General features: G+C 58.5%; 1 protein-coding gene across 24 annotated transcripts in view; it reads left to right on the top strand.

Moving 5' to 3' along the window:
* ABLIM2 (actin binding LIM protein family member 2) overlaps window positions 1–14,546 on the top strand; it is a 152,055-nt gene that overhangs the window by 87,065 nt on the left and 50,444 nt on the right. For 16 of the 24 annotated variants that reach the window (XR_009540427.1, XR_009540442.1, XR_009540441.1 and 13 more), the window contains exons 9-12: window positions 2,807–2,881; window positions 9,949–10,095; window positions 12,228–12,260; window positions 13,902–14,022. Coding sequence is in view for 3 of the 24 variants with exons in the window: in XM_060148771.1 (XP_060004754.1) it covers window positions 2,807–2,881; window positions 9,949–10,095; window positions 12,228–12,260; window positions 13,902–14,022 (376 nt within the window). In the remaining 21 variants the exon portion in view is untranslated. The remainder of the gene's footprint in view (window positions 1–2,806; window positions 2,882–9,948; window positions 10,096–12,227; window positions 12,261–13,901; window positions 14,023–14,546) is intronic. The other 8 variants (XR_009540445.1, XR_009540444.1, XR_009540437.1 and 5 more) reach the window with 1 other exon arrangement.

Genomic DNA, 14,546 nt, shown 5'->3' with positions numbered 1-14,546 from the left:
GGTGACTGAGCATGAGTGAGAACGTTTTAGCGGGAATTCGCAGAGGCCGCCGGGGTGGGAGAGCAAGCCTTGGTGTTGGACTCTGCCTCTGCCCAGCTGTGTGACCTTGGGCAAATCACTAGCCCTCTCTGAGCCTCAGCCCCTAGGCTTTAAGTTGGAGATGAGTGGGTGCTGACCCCTCACGCGGTATCCATGCAGCTTGTGTGGGACCTTAATGAGAGCCAGGCGCCCCCGTCACTGTTGTAGGACGACGCTTCCCGGGACCAGGCTGAGCGGTGGGGATAGGGCTGGGTGAGCTGCCCGGCCCTTTGCTGGTGTGAACAAGGCCCTGGGGAACACAACTGGGTATTGGGTTTGATTGTGAGGCTCCTTGGAACGAATTGGAGTCAGGGTAGGGAGAAAGTGAGAGAAAGCCCAGGTCTCCTGACTCTGGGAGAATCACCTGGACTCGGCCCCCTCGTGTCTGGGCTCCCTGACCTGTGGGATGCGGGGACGCCCTGGCCCTCTCCGGGGCTGGGAGCCTGGCACAGGGAGGAGAGCACCATGCAGCCACCCACCTGCCTGCTCGGAACCCTGAAACATGCCAGAGCAAACCCAGGCGCCCGCTGCCGCTCAAAGAGCCCAAGCCCCCTTCCGTCGGGGTCGTGGTGACAGTGAGCCGGTGCCGCCCCACCTGTGCCGGGAAGTGTCCCTCTTGGTCTGGGGGACAGTTCTTGGGCCACTGCTGCAGCTCTCAGCTTAGGGGCACTTTTCTTGTAAGACAACCAGTGTTTGTCGGCTTTGCAGACAAGGGGCTTCCTGCCGTGAGCTGGAATCAACTGAAGTGAAATAAAAGTAAGGACGATTGACCAGTGCCAAGCCCCTAGCAGGTGTGCCTACGTCCTCAGAGACAGAAAGCACCTTCCAAGCAGCTCTTTCCATTTCATAGAGAAGGAAGCTGAGAGTCAAAGTTTTCTTTCAAATGTATTAAGTGTGTACGTACATCATTTTTGCCTAGTAAAATAGGCAGCCCGGCCACAGGGACAGTGATAAAACAGACGCAGTGTTACCGGCCTCCGACGGTGCATCTCCTTTGCAACAGCACTTGACGTTGTGTTTTACTGGGGGTGGCCGAGCCTCAGGGGTCCGGCTGAGCTCCTTGAGGGACCCCAGCCCCTGCCTGCGAGGGGCCCGGGGAAGCAGGGCAGGCCTCCAGAGGATGCCAGGGTGATAACTGGGGCAAGGAGAGGGGATGGACCAGCTGGACGAGTGACCGAGCGCAGAGATGGGAGCATCACGCCCTCTCCCTCTTCTCTTTCCCTTGTAGATACAGAGCCAGGCTCCCAGTCAGGTTTACCCAGGCACCACCCCCTATGCCCTTCAGGTTTGTCCCTCCCACCAGCGTGTCGGCCTCACATCTGGTGCTGGTGTTGTCCCATTCTCGCTGGTGTTGTGCTAAGTGTAGCCAGAGCTGGGGGTCATCCACTTGGCGGGGGTCCATGATGGGTGTTAGTGTCCTGGGGCTGCCATACAAAATGCCACAGACTCGGGGATCTTAAACAGCAGAAATGGATTTTCTCACAGTCCTGGAGGCTGGACGTCCAAGATCAAGGTGTGGGCAGGTTGGTTTCTCCTGAGGCCTCTCTCCTGGGCGTGTAGAGAGCCGTCTTCTCCCTGTGTCCTCACATGTCATCCCTCTGTGCCTGTCTGTGTCCTAGTCTCCTGTTCTTATACGGACACCAGTCAGGTTGGATCCAGGCCTGTCCTAAAGACTCCGTTTAAACCTAATTGCATCCTTAAATGCCCTGTACCTCCAAATACAGTCACAGTCTGGGGTACTGGGGTGTTGACTTCAACGTATGAGTTTTGGAGGGATGCAATTCAGTTCATGATGCGGCCCCTCCCAGGCTGCTGGTACCACTGCAGCAGGTGTGGACCACTGAGAGGGGCTGGATAGAATTCCAGGAGGTGGGAGGAAGGGGCCTGCTGAGAAAACAAGAGAGGAGCCGTGAGTGGGTAGGGAGAGGGGGGCGCTTTGTGAAGATGGGTCCCGTTTAGACGGGGCAAGTGGGAGGTGTGGAGTGTTAGGTACATGGGTGGTCCCAGCAGGGGTGAGGGCTGGACCAGGAGAGGGTCCAGGAGCTACCCGGTCACGTCCGACAGGTGGGGATGGGCACAGGTGCAGCGAGTGGGGTGGGAGCTGGAGACAGGCAGGGTCCTCACAGTGATGGGGGGCCTGACGCGGGGGAGTGGAGGAGATGGACAGTCTTCTCGGGGATGTCACCTCGGGGGTGCAGGAGTCATGGTCGGAACCGAGGGAGGAGGGGCGGGGGAATGGTTCCAAGCCACAGTGGGCATGCGAGGAGCAGGCCACAGACGTGACGGCCGCCGAGTCAGACAACAGAGGCGGGGCTGGCGGAACGAGCTGCAGTACGTCCCCCGTAATCCACATGGAGAATAAGGTCTCTGAGCAGCACAGTTCCGCCTTTGCCGTTGGAGCGCGCAGAAACACGGAAACGGCATCGCTTGCTCTCATCCCCCGGAAAACAAATAGTGTCGACGCCGTGAAAGCTTGGTGATCACGGGAGCGATTCCGGCCGGCGCCGAAAGCGTGGCTGTTTGCTTGCAGCCAGGGTCACCTGCTGTGTCTTCTGGTTACAGCTGTGCTGTCGTTCATTCAAGCCTGCATGTTTATTTTAAGAATTCTTTCAACCTGCAAATAAACAGTATCTCGTGAGCCGGCATTTCTGTTGGAGCGTAATTGCCTCTGAAAGGTTCTTCGCGCTGACAGTCTGCTTCAGCCGCCTCCTGTCTCCTCCTCTCCTAGGAAACCAGAACCTCTTCAGAGAGCATTTCCGTCCCTGCTTCCAGCACCTCAGGGTCTCCGAGCCGCGTGATTTATGTAAGTTGGATTCTCTCTGTGGAGAGTGGGGAGGGGCCCCGGGGCCTGGGGTCATCGCTGAGTGTGCCCTTGGAGTGGGGGGCCGGGGCCAGCGCCCCCCGGAGGCCGCGGGAGAGGTTGGTGCAGACCGTGAGGCTGGGTCGGAGCCTCCAGTGTGGATGTGCTGTGTGACCACGGCCGCCCCGTGATGGCGACAGGTGCGCAGAGAGGTGTGCTCACAGCTGTGGCTACAGGGGTGACAGTGAGTCACATCCGCATCCCCACAGCCAGGACTCACCTGCGTAAATAACACTCGGGCCCGTGTCACAAATAACAGTGCAGATCCGTGCCGGCTGCTGTGGAAAGTTCCTAACGTGTCTTTAGAAGAAGCATGTGAAGGGTAGTACATGTTATGGGATCCCGTTTCCGTTTGTGTGTGTATGTATTTTGTGCGTGTGTGTGTGCATGTATTTGTGTGTGTGTGTGTGTGCATACGCATATGTGTCTATGTGCACGTGTGTGTGCGCGTGCGTGTGTATTATGGGTATTTGTGTGTGTGTGTGTGTGTATGTGTGTACGTGCACATACAAGTCTAAAAATGATTGGGAACATTTTAACGAATAGTTAATAACAGTTACCTCTGGGTGGTGGGATTAGAAATGGAAGGTGATGGTTATTTGCTAGTTTACTTGTCTAAGTGGCAAACTCCATTGTCTGGGAAAGAGCCTGTGCGGGGTGGGGGAGGGGAAGGGGGCGAGCCCTGGACTGGGTGGCTTGGCCCAGCTGCACACCCGAAGGACAGCCGGTGACTTGGGACGAGTCGCCTCCCCCCCGCCACCCGGCCAGGGCCTCATTTTTCTCTCACACGATGGAGGTGGAATTCGCTCTTCTCAACACTGCTTTTCACTCCCCAAACTCTCCTTCTAGTTGGGCTAGGGCCGTTCCTGACCCTAATTCTGATAGGTGATAATAACAAGGGTTCTAGTCCGGAGAGTAAATCGCAGAATGACCCTTTGCAGATGCAAACCCAGAGGCTCAGAAAGGCAGCACGACGTCACCCGGCAGCTGTGTGCCCTTGGGCGAGATGTTAGCCTCTCTGAGCCTCTGGGAGCTCACCTGTACCTGGGGACCCACAGTGCCTGCTGCCCAGGTCCACTGAGGTCCTGAGTGGGAGGCCCCGGGCACAGCCCTGAGCCCAGAGGGAGGACAGGAACCGCTCGCTCGCTGGGATTACTGTTATGACGTCTGTACTCGTTTGCCGGGGCCGCCGTAAAGCCCCGCAGACCAGGGGGCTTCAACCACAGAAATGTATCTTCTCACCGTCCTGGAGACTGGGAGTCTTGAGTCAAGGTGTCTGGAGGGTTGGTTCCCTCCGAGGCCTCTCTCCTGGACGTGTAGACGGCTGTCTTCTCCCTGTGTCCTCACTTGGTCGTCCCTCTGTGCGCATCTGTGTCCTAATCTCTTCTTCTCAGAAGGACACCAGGCGTACTGGATCAGATCCCACCCGAATGACCCCTTTTTACCTTAATCACCACTTTAAAGGCCCATATCACCAAATGTCGTCACTTCTGTGGTGCTGGGGGCTAGTGGTTCGACATAGAAATTTGGGGAAGCACGATTTAGCCCCTAATACCATCATCATCATGAATAATAATGACTATTGTTATCTGAATGAGATCGTATTTGTGAAGCACTCGGCATGCGGCCAGGCATGGTCGTGTCCCCAGACTGCAGCTACTGCTGGTAAACTGCTCATTAAACATGAACTATTATTTTTTGAACAAACTGGTGTTTGTAAGACGCTTAGGTACGGTAGTGACCATGTAACGGTGCAGTGAGCAGTGACCAGAGTCCCTGGGCTCTGTGATCACTGTTACTTCAAAGGTCATGCAGCGGTAAGCAGTGGAGCTGTCTTTGAACCCAGGTCTCTGCCACCACAGAGCTTGGGTTCTTCCCAGGGAACCCCGCTGCTCAGTGCTGAAAGCCAGCCCTGCTGGGTCCCTTCTTCCACCTGGCAGTTCTCAGCACAGCCAAGTCCACGCCCCTTGATCGGGTCACATGGCCTTCCCGCCCTTGGGGAGCACGAACTTGCCAATGATGACGGTGGGCAAAGAAGTTGCCCACCAGCTGGGTGTGCCTTCAGCCGGGGTAGATTCCAGCTGGTCGCACCGTCCCAGCTGAGACAGACTTCTCGCTCAGCTAATACGAGTGTGCTGGATTCCTGTTTAAACAGAAGGCCTTGAAGTGTACACACGGCTATATGTTTTAAAAAGTAAAAGTTAAAAAAAATAAGTGAATAGAAGACCTCGGGCGAATTAATTTAATCCTGTCTCCTGAGTCTGAAGCAGCAGTTGTTAGTTTGACACTGCAGAGGTGCCTTGAGTCCTGGGTACCAAGCAGTGTACTCTGCTGTCTGCTTTTGCCTCTCAGCATCCCAGTTAGATGCAGCTCAGAGAGGTGCAGAAGCTGGTCTGTGTCACAGCCTCTAAGTCATGGGGCCACCGTCCAAGGACCTGCATCCATCCCTAACACATGGACTCCCAGCACCATGGCCAGCGCCCAGCCGGGAAACGTCCCACCCTGGCCATCCCTCCCAAGTCAGGGTCGGTATCAGCACCAGTTGGCAGTGCACATCCATGCAGTTCCTTCCCTGAGGAGACGAGAGTCTGGTCAAGCAAGTGCCCTTCTTATCTCAGGCTCAGCCCCTCTGCTCTTCCTTCCATCTCCCTGTTGGTATCTCCTGTCACCCTACTGTGCGCCCAACTCTGCTCAGCGCCGGGCACGCTCAGGACCTCAGGACGGTGGTCCCAATCCATGCACCAGCTCAGCGTGCTTAAGAGGATGCCAGCCGCCTGGGACCCGCCTGCTGTGGGATGGTTGTTCTCAAATGCAGCTTCCTCTCCCTCCCTCTCCCTTCCTGCCCATCAGGAAGAGATCAATTCCCCGCGATGTCCCTGTCTGCAGGAATGGCAGGGAATTTATCATGTGATGTGGCTACCGTCTCCCACACGGGCTGTGAGCTCCTGGCGGGCGGGGGCCGTGCCTCACTCACCTTAGTATCTAGGATAAAACATGCACACAGTAGGTGCTCAATAAATTGTGGGTTTTTAAAAGTAATCTTTTCACCGCCTTTTTCTTTATTACAAATGTAACCCACATTTATTAGCAACAAAATAGCGATTGGTGCAGAGGTGAAAATGAATACCATTTATAATCCTCCCAGCCAGAGTAGCCACTGTTAATATTTTGAAGTGTGCCCTTTAGGTTTCTTTTTCTCTGTGTGCGTGTATTTTTTTTTTAAACAAAATGAGGTCACATTGGCTATATTGTTTTGTAACCTTTCTTCAGCATGGCAATAACGCAGTGAGTCGGCATAGCATAAAAGCGGCATCATGAGATTATATCATCGGTAGGATTATGTTATAGCTATAACATTGTATATGGTCATATCTTATTATTAGTTGTTATGCTGGATACAGTGTAGGAGAGAAGAAAGCTAAGGGAAAACACTTGTACTTACACACACTCCAGTGGCCTTCCGCCAATGAGACAACATAGCCTGTTGTCATGGCAACCGCCCTGGGACTTGGATGCAGGGAAATGCATCTGTGAGCCCCGCGGGGCAGGACAAATGCTGAGAGCCAGGAGCACAGCCGCCTAGCCGGCCAGCTGGGGGCGGGCAGGCTTCCTTCTGAGCAGGGTCATGTTGGTGGTAGTTGGCATCGTCGGGCCGCCTCCCTGATGCCCTGTGTCAGGGCAAGGCGGGCGCTGTTGACTGTGCACCTGGGGCTGAGAAAGCCAGCGGGCACTGAGCGCTGCGATCATAGCAGGACAGAGGTGGGTGGGCGGACACAGCCTCCACAGTGACCTGTGAATGCGGGCCTCTCCCAGCCCCTCGGCAGCATCGCCCTTTATATCGAGCTGTGTTGATGGTCACGAAATCCAGCAGATGGACAAGGCCCAGGTGGTATTCCCATTTTCAGGGGGAGACAAAGACCCAGAGAACCCAGCTGGCTTTGGCAAATGCGCAATCGACTTTAGCTCAATTCGGCATGCCTGCCCCGAGGGCCTGTGCCGCGTCAAGCATGGAGTTAGGGAGAGGGACTCCATGGTGAATCAGGGTCCTGGACCCCCAGGAGCCACCAGCCTCAGGAGCAAAGGAGACAGATGCGCCAACGAAATCAGCACCTTTACTCACAGGAGAAGGGGAGCTGGTGGAGGGGAAGCGTGCTGAATCTGGAAGGACCAGAGGATGAGCCGGGCAAAGAGGCCTGGGAACGGCATTTCGGAGGGAGGGAACAGCATGTACCAAGCCCTCATGTAACCGAAAGTGCGGTCCAGCTGCTTGCCGCTCAAAGGCTAATAAAGAGGCAAGGCTGGTGGAAAGGAAACATGGCTTTATTTTGGACGCCGGCAATGAGGGCGAGGTAGAGGAGGGCGGACTCCTGTCCAAAGGCTGACTCCCCCCGTGACAATCACTGGGCAAGAGCTTTTATAGACGGAGGGAGGGGGCTACATGCAGAAACTGCACAGTCAGCTCTGACCGTCGTCTTGAAATTGGTCATCGGTGGTCTGACCAGCGTCATCTTGATTGTTTTAAGTACAGTTAGTCTTCGGTTTCAGGGTCAGTCTATTCCCATTTCCTTGAGGTCAATTCTTGGAATTGTGGCCACTTATGTCATGGCTACAGTCTGTCATCCTGTAGTTAACTTCTTCCACCTGGTAGGGGTTTCAGTATCTATAAGGCAGCTCCCAGGATACGGCTCAGAATATTATCTGTAGCCCTTAAGGAGGAACTAAAGGTCTTTGACTTTGCTTAATGATTAAACTATTATCATTTGGTCTCCTTTGATGGTTTCCTTTGTTTCTGCATCTTCTCACTTCTCTGATTAAACTTTGGCTGAAGTTTTCCTACAGACAAGAGGCAGGCGGAGGACGTGGGCGGAAGCACCATAGGGTCCTGCTCCGTTTCACTCAGGCTGTGGGTGTTCTGGAAACTGTAAGGGGTCGAGCATGACAAGGGGCATGGGTGGGGGAGTGAGAGGCTTGGATGAGCAGATACACAAGGGCCAGGTCCCCAGGGGCCTGAGTTCAGATTTCCCCGGAAGGCAGAGAGGAGCAGCTCAAAAATGCTGATTGGGCGGTACCACAGTTACAAACGACAGACTCAGGGTTTGAACTCAGGTCTTCTGAACGTTGCCCAGGGTTCCCAAGGGAATCGCCAGAGATCTGAGACATCAGGTGTTCACTCTCTCAACCTACGTCACAGATGGCAGGGATTGCCCCTAGCGTACCCAACGACTCACGCGAGCCTTGGAGTTGGTGGTCAGGGAAGTCTTCCTGGAGGAGGTGGGCTGCCGGACTTCAGAGGATAAAGGAAAGCTGGAGGGTGGAGGCTGAGCCTGGCACACTGGGGGAACAGGGAGGAGACACCTTATGATGAATGGGCTGGAAACATCAGGGCCGAGTTTGGAAACTGCAGTGAGGGCTGTGTCACCCATCCCGGAAGGGGCTGCCGGAGGATGTGAGCTGGAGGACGACGGGGTGCAGCTGGAGTTTGAGTGACGTGGCCCTGGCGGGGAGGAGAGCCATGGTGGGGAGGGGAGCCATGGTGGGGAGCATGGCTCTGGACTCAGACAGCCTGCGTCTCCTCCCTGGCTGTGTGACTTTGGGCAAGTTACCTGGCCTCTCTGGGCTCCGGTTCTTCCTCTGTGAAGAGGACATCCTGTGAGCGCCCCCAGTGCTGTCCAGGGTGGAAGGTGTAGTGTCACGCTGCTGTTGGTGGTGTTTGTTAGAAGAATTGCTGGCAGGACAGCCCCCCAGAGGCTGTGGCTGGATAGGGACACGGGCAGTGAGGGCCTTGACCAGAGCCGCCTGGGTCTGGGAAGGGGCAGAGAGGAAGGCGGGGGCAGCGTTGACCTGGCCGGGGGCACCGAGGGAAGCCGAGGTTGAGATGAGGGTTCCTGCTTGGTTTGGGGGTCGAGCCGAGCCAGCGGGGGCAGCCCGAGTGGCCAGCTTTGCCTGTGGCTGGCAATGCCAGGCTGAGATTAATCCTCGGAGGGGACCCGGCGGAAGGAGGTGACTGGTGTGTCAGCTCCAGGAGGGATGGGACCCTGGGCATCCGCCACACCAGGAACTGGCTCGTGCTGGGAGCAGGCTGGGGACTCACGTTCTCTCTTCCGTAGGGCTCGTGGGCTGTAAACATTCCGCCGGTGCTGGAGGGGTGCTGCAGGGACACGGGGACTGAGACCGGTGTTTGGGGGGGAACCTCGGCCCTGCTGTGAGAGCCAAGCTGAGGCGGCCACCCCGCTCCAAGGCCTGTCCCGTCAGTCATGCGCCCCCGGGCAGCCCCCGGAGCCAGGAGGAGGGGCCCGCGGGCGGTGCAGGGGAGGCCGGGCCCAATTGCAGGGGAGTGAGCACCCAGGTGGACCTCACCTAAGCAGACGTGGTGGCCCCTGAGTGTGTGTGTGTGGGTGGCTGGGTAGGGAGATGTGTGCGTGTGCACTAGTTTGGTGGGTGAGGTTGTGTGGGTGCGAGTGAGTGTGTGGAGGTGCAGGTGTGTCAGTGTCTCCCCTCTGCAGCTGTAGGCGGGCGTGTTCCCCGTGTGCGTGCATACGTAGATTGTGCATGCAGGTCTGCGTGTCCGTGGTGGGTGTTTGCATGTGTGCGTACATGCCTGCACACGTCGTGCATGTGTTTAAATGCACGTATGTACATCTTTTACGTACGTGTGTATTTTATGTGCACACGTGCGTATGTGCGTTGCGTGCGTACAAGTATACTACGTGCACGCATCCACGTGTGCGTGTGTATGCATGTCTACACGTGTGTGTTCTGTGCCCGCACACATGTGTTTGTTTACACGTACATGTGTATGTATGTGTGCGAGCATAGATGTGTGTGTGTGTGGCTGTGTGTGTATTTAGACCACGGGCTGAGTTCTCACTGTCCGCGGGGACGCAGGTCCGTGTGCCACGAGGCTTCCCCACGCCTTTGCCCCCGGCCCCACCTCTACCCACGGCTGCCGAGCGACCACGCCTCCAGGTGTGGGTCTGACCACCCCCTCGACTCTTTCCTTCCTCTCGCAGGCCAAGCTGGGTGATGAGATCCTTGACTACAGAGACCTGGCCGCTCTCCCTAAGAACAAGGCCATCTACAGCATCGACCGCCCCGACATGATCTCCTACTCGCCCTTCATCAGCCACTCGGTGGGGGACAGGCAGAGCTGCAGCGAGGTACGGCCCGGCCCGGGGCCAGCCTGCAGGGCGTGGCACCTATAGCCGGTCCCCTTGGCGTCTGTCCCCACGGCCATCCGGCGGCCTCAGCCTACTCTACCCCCTCAGATAACCTGCGCCTCCTCTTTAAAGAATTCCCAGTGTGCTCTGGCCCCGAACTGCCCCTCGCAGACACACTGACGGAGAGGGTCTGGACAGGCCCCCTCGGCGGGCGCAGAAAGCAGGAATCTCGCTGGCGATCAGGAAAGTGACAGGAGCAAAGCGAGAGTCTCTTTATTTTCTTAAGTTGGGAAATGTATCCTGTTCCTTTGTCCAGAGCGCTCCAGGCTGCGCTCCGGCTCTCCCCACCCTGGCCCACTCCTCCGTCCCGTGAGCTCCCCGAGCTGGCTTGACCCCTGGTTGACCCCAGACGACTTCTTCCCCGCTGTCCCGTGGGCAGTGTCCTTTGCTGGACCTTCCTAATCGTGGCCGCTTCTCTCCATTTACCCTGGAATTTGCTGGTGAAGTCACTTTTCCTTTGTGAGACTTCAGTGTGACCGGGCCACGGGGGTGCCTGGGATGGAGAGGAGGCGTGTTTTGCCAGCTGTCGGCCATGTCTGTGTGCCGGCCACATGGGGTGGCCCGGCGTGGGCGCCCCGCTCCGAGTCTCCCAAGGTGTAGCCGAGGCTCCGGGGCGCCAGGCTCGACGCAGACGCCTGCTGTGGTCCAGCAGCTGGTGCAGCTGCGGGGCGTGAGGGCAGGGCGGGGACAGCCCGGGGCTCCGGGGGTCCGCGGCACGCTCACCGGTCATGCTGCAGTGGCCTGCCCTTGTCGCTGATATCACAGTCATCACCCGCTCCTCAGGCCCGCTCTCACTCTGCGCTGACACTGGGCTTCTGCGTCGCCCCGCCTCCTGTGGCCCGGCACTTTGGGAATGACCGTCCCAGGGTATAGATGAGAAGACGAGGGTGAGGGGGAACGAGGGTGAGGGCCCAGGACCGTGCTGCTCACGGGGGCAGAGCTGGGGCTTGGGCCCTCGTGGCTGGCCTTGGTCACTGCTGCCTCCGTGCCGGCTGTGGCCATTGCCCAGAGCAAGGTACTGGGCTTCTGTCCCTCCTCCATCTCCTGGGACCTCGAGGCCTCTGCCCTCCACAGGCCCTGCCATGCCCCGGCTGCAAGCCTGCTCAGAGGTGTCCTCTGTGGGAGCCCTTCTGTGGGTAAATGGTGGAGTGGGCCACAGAACGTGGGTCAGTGCGCTGAGCTGAGCAAACCCTGGCCTCGGGGCCGGACCGCTTCCCCTGCTTCTCTGGAACGGCAGCCTTCCAGCAGTTCATCCGAGTGTGGGAAGCTAGCGGAGGGAAGGGCAGTGGGCTGGGAGCACAGACATCTGCCAGCCTTTCTGAGCCTCAGTCTCCCCTTCAATGAAATGGGAAGATTGGGAAACACTTTCCCCTTGCCGTTCTAACGGTACGAGAAAATGTCCCCAGTCGCCAGGGCTCCTCCTTGGAAACTCTCCACAGCGTCTTCCTACCTGTCCAGGAGAGGGGGAGACAGGTGAGCTTTCCTGCCTGGAAGCCCCGTTTCCAGAGCCCCTTCTGCCAGGCGCTCCCTCCCTAAGTCCTGGCAACACGTCTGTAGGTGGCAGGCGGTGCTCACCTGCTCCAGCGGGAGGTGCCTGGCCGGGGAGGCCGGTCACCGCTCCCCAGGGCCCCGATGACCCCCCTACCCCGCACGCTGTCCTCACCCCGAGCCCCGAGGCTCTGAATCGTGCTTCCTGCCTCTGGGCCCCTTTTCTCTCTTCGGAAGAAACCCGAGGGTGATGGGCTCGCAGGGTGTGGCCACCCAACGCCCGGAGCCAACAGTCTTCCCTTCAGAAATGAGTCCTCGTGGGGGAGAGGCAGGGCGGGGGCGGGCCAGGATGAGACAAGGTCCAGACTCATCCTCAGAGAGGACTGTCTTGGGGACCTTTTCCTCGGGTGCCATTGACTGTGTGTCTCCAAAAAGGTTTTGGGACGTGTGTTGGGTCTCGTGCTGGGGTTCCCTGCCACGTGGAGGAGGGTCCGTGGTGCAGATGAGCCTGGGCCGGGGCGCTCTCCTCCCCGAGTGACCACCAGGCGCCGGGCCTAACGGGTAACTCTGTGTTGTGTCCACAGTCCCCACGGCTGCTCTCGCCGACGCCGCCCGAGGTAACCGCCCCCGGCCCACCCCGTTTGCTCGTGGCACTGCCGCCCGGATGGTAAAGATAACCAACCGGGGCTCCCCTAGAGGGTCTCCCAGGCCCTTGACTGTGGCCTCTGCCTGTGGCATCAGGCCGTGACCCTCTGAGGCTGGGGCTTCCTCCTCGGCGTTGGTTATTTTTATAATCGTATCCCATCTGCATGCTTCCCTTGTGTCTGCCGGCCCTGGGACACCTGTGTCTGACCTGAGGTCTGGGTCACGGCTTTCTTTAGAGAAGAAGTCCAGGGGCTGGGTTAGCCTGGGCTACGTCATGCGCCTCCAGGTGGGACTTATGGGAATATCTTGGGTCCTCGAGGATAAACGTGCTAGAAGCATTTCTCTATCAAATAGCAAGGATTAGCATCCCGCTCTTTTTTCTTGCTTCTCAAAACTGATCCGCGACATAGACAGCCACCAGTCAGACTCCAGTCTGCATGGGCATCAGACCTTGGGTCCAGGAACGCGACAGCCAAAGCCTGCGCGTGGGCAGCTAGCACCGAGCTGCCACGCCCACGTGTGGCCGCAAGCCCCGGGCACAGTGCAGGCGAGAAGATAGGACATCTGTATGATGTCAACTGGCCAGCGGGGCTGTGCAGAGGATGCCTGGGGATGGAGGCTAGACGGCAGGGCTGCAGCCATCCCAGGGGAGAGAGTGTGTGCCCATGGCCAGGATGGGCCGGGCCGAAGGGGCTCGGGGTGAGGCATGGGTGGGGCCTGGCAGGTGTGCTCCCGGCATGAGGGCTGCCTGAGCGGAGCGTGCAGGTGGGCACACAGGCAAGCTTTAAGGACAGTGGCTCTGTGGGTTCTGCTAAAGAGCAAGCCCTAGGAGGCGGGAAGTCAGCTTGGAAGGGCATGGGAGCCGTGAGCGCCAGACCCAGACTCTTCCATTACTCATCCCACGCCAGCCTGGAGGGGCAAAGCGGCAGCGTCCACCCCACGGCAGGACGCTGGCCCGTGTCGTGCCTCAGGCCAACGTGCCGAGCTGTGGCAGGCGGGCGGTCTGCTCTGCCCCCGTGCCATAGTGCCACGCCATCTCATGCCACCTGTCACCTGCCCTGACCCCCCCAGACAGTGGCCATCCTGCTTGAATGGAGTCTGCGTTGTCAGTGCTTGTGGGTCTGACTCAGCTGGGCTTCTGGGCCGGGGCGGGGGCCTTCCTCCTACTGCCCGCACCTGGGGAGCCCCTATCAAGGCCGGGGGAAATACAGAATCTCAGTGGTTCTCAAACTGTGTTCCGAGGGGCCTTGGGTGCCGGGAAGGATGGGGCGAGAGGGGAGCCGAAAGACGGAGGTGGATGCAGGTGCCTCTGCCTCCTCTGTGGGAGCCCCAGCTACAAGGAGGGGCTGCTGGAGGCGTGGGCAGGACCCTGCCCTCCAGTACCTGGCAGGCACGGGGACGATGCTCAGGCCCAGGGGAGCGTCAGCACCAAGGCCAGCCCCCCGTCTGGCTCTTCAGATGTGCCCTGGAAGGTGGGGGGACTGCGTCCTGGGGCCATGTTGAGTCAGCCTCTTGGGTCAGGAGAGCAAACGCCGAGTGGAGGGCGGAGGGGTGGGTGGATACGGGTGGGCGGTGCTCTCGGCGCCGGGGTTCACCAGGCTGTCTTCTCCCAGGGGTATCAGGATGACCGCTCCTACAAGCAGTGCCGGACCTCCAGCCCGAGCTCCACCGGGTCGGTCAGCCTCGGCCGTTACACCCCGACCTTGCGGTCGCCCCAGCACTACAGCCGTCCAGGTACACGCCCCCCGCGGCCTCTTTTACCCCCGTGAAGCTCTGCTTCTTGTGGCTTTTCCTCTTATGAGTCTGTCTCTTACTTGAGCACCTGGAGAAACGACCGACAGGGCGTGGGATTGCCAGTGGGCGATGGAGAGCCCGTCCTTTTAGTGAATGAAAAGGCCCTCTCGTGCCGGGGCAGGGAGGTTAAGTGCAGGGGCAGCCGGTTACCCCGTTGGTTAGAGGAGCCGTCCCGTGACGCACACAAGGCAGCGCTGAGCACGTAGAATCCAGCTCACGTGTCAGTAGCAGGAGATGTCAGGAAGGTGAACCGGCACGAAGGACAGGAGGCCAGAGGTCACTTAGCTGAAAGCTCGCGTGGCTCTGGGAAGGTTTGCGCTGTGGAGACAAAACCAACGCACAGAAGCTAGAGTCAGCACATGCATTGACGCTTCACCGGTAGCTGGGTTAGTGGCCCCAAAGACAGCTGTCCCCGGGGGCCACTGCCAGCCCCCTCCCAGTGGGGAGAAGCCCGAGCAGGATTC

The sequence above is a fragment of the Lagenorhynchus albirostris genome, chromosome 4, assembly GCF_949774975.1.
Source record: "Lagenorhynchus albirostris chromosome 4, mLagAlb1.1, whole genome shotgun sequence".
NCBI lineage: Eukaryota > Metazoa > Chordata > Mammalia > Artiodactyla > Delphinidae > Lagenorhynchus > Lagenorhynchus albirostris.
The sequence above is the reverse complement of the archived record's forward strand: the minus strand, read 5'-3'. Positions and strand labels throughout refer to the sequence as shown.